Source organism: Haliotis asinina, chromosome 1, assembly GCF_037392515.1.
Source record: "Haliotis asinina isolate JCU_RB_2024 chromosome 1, JCU_Hal_asi_v2, whole genome shotgun sequence".
Classification (NCBI taxonomy): Eukaryota; Metazoa; Mollusca; class Gastropoda; order Lepetellida; family Haliotidae; genus Haliotis; species Haliotis asinina.
In genome coordinates, this window is record NC_090280.1 from 94,216,314 (window position 1) to 94,224,109 (window position 7,796).

General features: G+C 36.9%; 2 protein-coding genes across 2 annotated transcripts; one reads left to right on the plus strand and one right to left on the minus strand.

The window, feature by feature from the left end:
- Positions 1-1,475: 1,475 nt before the first annotated feature.
- LOC137284497 (uncharacterized) lies at positions 1,476-3,463 on the minus strand. The gene is made up of 2 exons (XM_067816324.1): positions 3,124-3,463; positions 1,476-2,042 (listed from the first exon to the last, which is right to left on the minus strand). The coding sequence occupies exons 1-2, from the start codon at positions 3,274-3,276 to the stop codon at positions 1,797-1,799; spliced, it is 399 nt and encodes a 132-aa protein (XP_067672425.1). The 5' UTR covers positions 3,277-3,463; the 3' UTR covers positions 1,476-1,796.
- On the plus strand, positions 3,333-7,584 carry LOC137277269 (mitochondrial fission process protein 1-like). The gene is given in 4 exon segments (XM_067808931.1): positions 3,333-3,393; positions 3,743-3,862; positions 5,019-5,146; positions 6,366-7,584. Coding segments are annotated over 4 exon segments (639 nt in total). The 3' UTR covers positions 6,696-7,584.
- Positions 7,585-7,796: the final 212 nt, after the last annotated feature.

Here is a 7,796-nt window from a genome sequence, read left to right on the forward strand (position 1 = left end):
GTGCTGTGTATTAGTGGGTGTGTCATTTTGATGGCCTAGCACAGTACTACTACCAGTACTACATTGTGCACACATTCTTACACACATGTAGGCCAAGTGTAAAAATCCTGGAATGTAACATATCCAGTGGCAAACATTGCTAGAGTTTTCCACTGCCTCACATCATATATAGAATATTGTTCATGACTGAATGACAGTGGTTGAAGTTACAATGCACGTGATGACATACCCACTCAGCTATGCATTGAAGCGACTACTTGTTGCTTTTTTCGTTTTCCATGGCATCACAGCATACTGTGTCCCATGCTCATATCCTAGTTGTGTTGACAGTTTCATCCCATCAGTGTACGTTTTAGGCATTTTTCAAATTCTTGTTTTTATGAAATGGAAAAGATGGAATATTTCAGTTGCTGACGAGAAGGTAATCAACGACCTGGTATACCTCATACTTCCGTCAATAGGATTGTCCTGGCTAGAACAGATCAAAGACCTGACTCCCTGGTATACCTCACACTTCATTGTTCTGGCTAGAACAGATCAAACACCTGACTCCCTGGTATACTTCATACTTCCGTCAATAGAATTGTCCTGGCTAGAACAGATCAAAGGCTTTCTCCAGTTTGATTTACAGCAAAGGCACATTTAAAGAAGTTTTAGGCCAGACCAATTTTACTTCTTGTTTTATGGATTTTTGTCCTGAAAATCTAAAAGGCAGGTGGGAAAAAAATAATAAAATTTCCAATCGAAGAAATATTCCTTCTAAATACTCAAAAGTATTTTACTTTGGGCAGATATGAAATGAATATGGGTAAAAAAAAAAACCTAAAAAACATTTTCTTGCGAATTTACATTTTTAGCCAGTAAGAACATTAGGATTTTATTTTTTGAGTGGGGAAAATGAATTTTAATTCTTTTTCATATTCTTGAAAAAATGCCGCAGGTGGATCCGTAAAACAAGAAACAAAACTGGTCTGGCTTTATCATGCAACTAAAGCCAAAAACATCATTTCTAAGGTGTTGGACAAGTTGTGACAATTTTCTGGGCACCAAATACTCCCTTAAATTCCCAAACAAGGTCAAAAACATTGAAACATAAATGGTTTTTCACTATTACAGAGGTAACACTCGCAGTCATAAGTGTAATCTGAAATGTTATTTGGAAAGCTGCATGTGTAGTGACATCTATTTCAATGAAAAAGTTCAGGTTTTCAAGTATACCATATAATTAGTTAAAACCAATGAGAATTCAGCTAAAACTCACATTCGTTAATACTGCTGATGATTCAAACAATGACACATTTAAAAATCTTAAGGGCAACAATAGCAGAAGCTTGCCATTAAAGCTATAACAAGCATTTTGGAAATCCCTAAATAATGTTTCCAAGGCTACTGCAGTGGATCTATCTTGATGACTGATTTGAAAGGCTCTGGAGTGTATAAGCATACATAGATGTGTTAAAATGGAAACGTATTCATGACATTGAATAGGTTTATTGGTAATATATCACATAAAAAACATGGAATGAAATTGACAAAAATATATCACAGATTCTTGAAGCTCGGTATAAAAGTAATGAAAACAAATGCAAAGATTTACTGGCATAGCAAATGGAGGCCAAATTTTCAGTACCAAAGTCACTTATAGTTTTTACTGACAGCTTAAATACTTGGCTTTACACAAATGCATTAAATGCAATGCTTAAAGTACCTCTGAAAGAGAATAGGACCAGAAAGCCTCCCACTGGCACAACATTGATAAATGGAGATACAGACCACTAAAAATGTATGCTTAAAGCTCATGATGTTGGCCTGCCAACAGGGTCCGTACTTGATGAGATTTTGCTGGATATGTTGGAAAATTCTTTAACCACTGATATTGCAGTTTTCTTTGCTTCTCTGCTTGACATGATCTTCACATTTTCAGACCCAGGCAAACCCTTTCGTTTGGCATCCTGGTCCATTAGCTTCTGAACTTTCTTGTCAAGTTTTATGCATTCCTCACGAGTCTTGCGCACCCGCTCTATCATGTCTTGCTCTTGTTGCTGTAAATCAACAGGAATCAACATTAAACGTCCAACATTCAAATCATAATTCAAATACAATATCAGCTAAAATAGCAGAAAATAAATAATATTTGTTATGTTACCATTATTCTGCTGAGTTTGAAATCTATTTCTCCTTAGAATTCTAAAAGCTTAACTCAACATTTGGGTCTAGTTTTGTTTAAATAGTTTTGAAACTGGTTGGTGATAAACATGAATGTATTTTCAGGTATTGGGAAAGAGAACTTTGACAATGGGCCAATTTCTGGGTTATTAGTCATTTTCTGAATTTAGAATGGGCCATTGCCCTTGTATCAATAGTAAACTTAATGTGCAAAATGGCCATGGCCCCTGCCTTTCCCAATCCCTTTATTTTTCACAACCCTTATGCTAGTGGGACATATATAACTTCCGTCAACATTCAGCAAAGTATATTTTTAAAAGCAAGTAAGTACTTGCACTTCAATGTACCCAGCCGATGGAAAACTAATATTTACTCTTCTGTGTAATTTAATAATACAATATAGATATAATTCTTGTACAGCATTCACTTTTCAGATCTCAAAATGGAGGGATAGGCTTTGTTTCCGGTGAAAACCATTTGATATCATTCAACAGATCTTGGCAGATATATGAGACAGATCTTGAAGTGGTGCCTTTTGCTGCTAACAGATATATGCCATATATATTTTTCATGACTTCCATGGAAACGATTCAAACTTAATCTAAGAAAACATCACGTAGCTGTCAGATGATTTGTCCTTTCAAATATGTTGCCATTGTTGGCGCCGGGGGATATGTCATCTTCTGATGACTCTTGTTTATATGCAGCAGACGACGAGAGTTATTCCCCTTAGGTGACCTGTGATTTCTGAAAATGTAGCCTGTAAAATTTGGGACCCTATCGTTTTGTATATATGGCACACCAGACAACTTAATTTACCCAACCTACTGGCCACTGCAAGCTGGCAGCCATTTTATGACATAATTATGGCACATCATTGTATATTTAATCATAGACATGTACATATTTGATCTGGTAAATTTGTCGCATCGTACATATATATACAAGATCATATACCTTTCTTCTTAATTCAGCTTGAGCCTGTTTTTCTTCTAACTGTTCTCGTGTAAGCGACGGTTTGACATTTGCTCTTGCAAGTCGTTGAGGTGGTGGTTGCAGTTTTCGTTTAGGCTCGCCAAAGTCCAACACAAACGCTGTTGGTTTATCCATTGCACGTGATAATTCTTGGGGCCAATTCTTGTATTTACTGCCAATGTCACAGCGCAATGCGCTGTGGCGTGAGTTCAATCACATCGCCCGCGGATGAGGAGGTTTACATTGGACACTGTTCGTCTCTTGACAACTACCGTTGACTATGCACGCGCTAAGGTTACTGTAGACTGGCTACCGTTTGTTCTAAGCTGGTTCCCGGCTCCCTTTGCGCACGTCAGCTTGCGAACCACCTTCACAATAGCTGACTCTCAACTAGTAATGTTTCAAATTCATGTTCAAGTCCTACAAGCAGATCCACTTATTGTATGTATGCTTAAATTACAAATACCTTGTATAAATTTCAGAAATATCATTCTCCGAAAATACTTCCAGTCACATCAATCCAATGAAATAGGTGCGTTTCAAGAAAATATTACTGAAATGAGTTGTTAAGAGTATATTATCATTTGGATTGACCTTCAAGATTCGTCTGCACTTAAGTTTCTTCAAAATTCATGCACGTGAAAAGTAACAACGGATTCCGACGGTCGTAATCGCGAAAGAGAACATGACATATTTAAAGATACTTTGATAAGATATTTCGGTAGGTGAAAACACATTTTATTTGTTTTTAGAATGCCTTACATTGTGTGTTTTGGCTTACGAAGCTTTGGTATAGCCAATATTGATGAATGTCCACTGTTTTCGCGCATCAGTATCCCTTCAATTGCTAACAGGTACAGTCAAACATCATTTCTGCTTTCAGTAGAAATCAGTTTTGTCTCCACGACATAGCCGATAATGTTCATAATGCAGATTTAGTAGACAAGAAAAACCTATGACCTATTTGTGTTTTTGCAGGGATGTATATGTGCTGCCTATATTCTGGTTTACAATTCCGATATGTTTACTGGAAAACTAGGACAAGTTGCGCACCAACCTGGCAGTTGACCCGTATAAGCATGTATAGTACCGCCCACTAGCACTTGCCATTGTGAGCGAACTCAGGGATGGGGCGCTGGGTTGTTCACGATCAAGTGTAGTTGCTTCACTGACCATGTGATAATCTTATGAATAAAGTGTGAGCAGATATGCACGGAATCAATTTCATTGTCATGTACTGCACATACACTAGCCAACATCTACTCTCCCTTTCACAAGCCAAATGGGTTTGCTCACTGCCATGCACCTGCCAACTTCTTGTAAACATGTTCTTTGCGATGGTCCAACTTATCCCTGTATGCCAGTAGTGGTATTAAGGTTGGAGATGAGAAAAATATATGTCTCCCATATTTCCCTAAAAAAGAAATAGGACATTTATTTAGGAGATAAACATCATGTGTTGGTCAATTCGGGGTGTTATTGAGTATTGAAGCACAGGAATACATTTCAAAGGAAATATTCCCGTGCTTCAAATACTCAGCACAAAAAAGTAAACCAAAGGGTTTTAATCTCTGCACTTGTTTACATGGAGTACGGGTATAGCAGTGAAGTGTCATCAGCTGGCCCTTTCAGCTGGTTCCCATGGTAGCATCTGGAGTTACTCATTTGTGATGTCGTTCTGACTTTATGTCACAATATGACTTGAATGACGTCTCCACTGTTGATGACACAACAAAACAATTGATGTTTCCTACACCAATACACAGTGAATAGTCTTGCAGTTTCTGGGAATCTAATAACATTTGATCATGTTTTTCAACCAATCAGATTACAGAACACAGTGACCTTTGGTTTACAATCTAAAATGTTTCTTGCAGGCTATGCCAATGAGGTAGGTGAGTCTTTCCGTGCCCTGATCCCTGTGAACTGGGTGCGACTGTCCTACCTCACTGCATCTGGATATGTGGTGGCAGACTCCATACACAAGGGATACCTCACTTCACAGGTGAATAACTGGTTTCAATCTCGAAGGGGTTTACTTGAAAGCTCCTAATTTAGTGTCTAACATCATCTTTTCCATCATCTTTGGTTATAAGGAACAGATACTCGTTTCATATCCTTATGCTTTGGGCCAGTTTTTTATTCAAATGAAAGTGTTACTCATATCTCTTGTGAAGCAATTGGTAACTTTTGTTTAAAGGAGTTTCTTTTCTTATGACGAAGACAAAAACATGCCCTGAAACCCGTTTTACTCATTCCTTGTGTAGTAGAACTGAGTTTCTGTATTTTGTCTTATTGTTTTGAATATTTTGCATTTACATTGAATTATGAACATAGAAAGGCAGTCATTGCCTGCTTAAAAATAACATATTTCTCAAGACTGTAGACCAATGTATGTGTGCCTTACTTTTTTCAGTATAAGAGTACTGAATGGAATTAATGGTGTGTCCTTACTCTTGTGTTTTATTTCATATATGCACCAGGACATTGCTACTCTTGTGTAAACAGGTCAATAAACAATAAAGCAATACTATTTCAGATAAATATAACCGTAAATGATTCTAAGACCGTACATCATTGCTGTAGTACGTATCTGCTCCGTTTTGTGATATTTTTCCTACCGTATTATGCATATTTTGTATCCATACATACTCTGATATGGCCCTTATTTGGAACCATGGATGATTTTTGTTGAATGCACAAATAAGAATAAAAAGATTTTGTTATTTTGAGGTTCTTGCGCACGCATGCACGCATGCACGCACGCACGCAATGATGTTAACAGATGCAGAGGAATTCTTGGGTTACTGGTGTTCATCTCAGTGTTGGGTATAATAATTTTAATTTGTGTAACCTAATCAATGATTGTACTCAACTCACTCAAACTCATTGGATATTTGCTTTGAAATACACCTAAGTTATGTTATCAGTCCACTGGTATACAAACTAAGATTTGACATTGTTGTGTGTATGCACGTTTGATAAAATTTATTGAGTGTTTACAATAATTCATGCATACTTGTAGACTTAATAGGAATTGAGTTTTCACATAAATATTGGCATAATTTATGCAGATATGCAACCTATCTCTACCTCTGCAATAACATATAATGACAATTATCTTAAAGGTTTTGTTCAGGGTAGGAGATACAGGAGTGTTTGGCACAGACATGCATATTAAATTAATGTTTGTGATTTAAACAATACTTCTGTTGTGCCTTCAGAAATCCTTCAACCATCTGGATGAAAAGAAAACTCAAGTGTCGGTGTCAGTGGGTGACACCTTAGTTTGGCAAGGCTTTGCATCTGTCGCAATTCCTGGCTTTACCATCAACCGAATCTGTGCCCTGTCTAACATAGTTTTAAAGAGGACTTCCAGCCTCCCATGCAGTGTGAGAAAATGGACAACCACAGTCATAGGACTAGTTTGCATCCCATTCATTATTTCTCCCATAGACAGATCTGTTGATCACCTCATGGACAAAGGCGTCCGACCCTATTATCCTTTACCCAGCAGCACACGTGACCATGGTGATTCAGAATCAGAGTCTTGACGTTTTTGGACAACATTGACCGTTCAGCATTTCATGTGTATGAAAGGACATTGACTGAAGATGATTCTTGATTGATAACTGGGATAGAAGGTACATTTTAAGATTTGTATGATCCAGTATACATATTATTGTAGATAATGTCCTGCAACAAAGTTAGCAGTAGATCAAGGTTGTGTTGATTGAACTGAATGAATGGTCATTGTTTTTTTCAAAAAACATTTATACCTTGTTGTTACAGGGGTTGTATTACCATGCCACATGGTGAAAATCAAGAGAATGAACAGTGTAGCTGTGCAAGTACGAAGTGCTATATTTGAAAAAGATCTGTAGAAATTATTTTGTTTTTCAGCAATGTATCCTATTTGGAAAGTAAAACAGCAGATGGGAAACCAGTTGCTGTTTTTGTACCTCTTGCATAATAAATATTAATAACTCGTACAAACAAAGGGGGAAAATTAAGAGATAAACATGTGTTTGAAAACTAGGGCTGTTACGATACACTCACACATTGGTACAGTAGCCCTTCATGAATACCATTACAATTCGTTATTCATGGTCACCAGAACCGAATATGAATGAATATTTACAATTCGTATTCGTGACCCAGTATTCGTGATGCATATCATACTCACCACATTGTCGTTGCAGCCATATTGAAAATCAGATGTATATGACGAAATTATGAATTATAACAGCTCTAAATTTAATCAAATGAATGTTATTGTTTGTAATAAGTCAAAAATGTAAGTAAGGAATGTCGTATTCAGCATGATCTCAGGGTCTGTGATTTTTCAATATGTTTTCGAAGCATCGCCATGTAAATGATCAGTTGTGTGTGTCATTGTGTAAGTTTTGATTTCCTTATAATAAACGCAGTTCTTTTGTTTTATTATCATGTATTGTCACTGTTGCTTTGATTTCTGTTTCTGTGATCTTTAAGTGGGATGACTAATGATACAGGTGGCCAAAATGACGGAGCAGCTTTGTGTCTTATGTTTGCCAGAAACGTCCCTGAAAATTTGTCTTGCCTCTGTCTCTGTTTAAATAACATGCGTCATTGTGGCGTACAAAGAATGTTTTATTGTTATTTTAACTATGCGA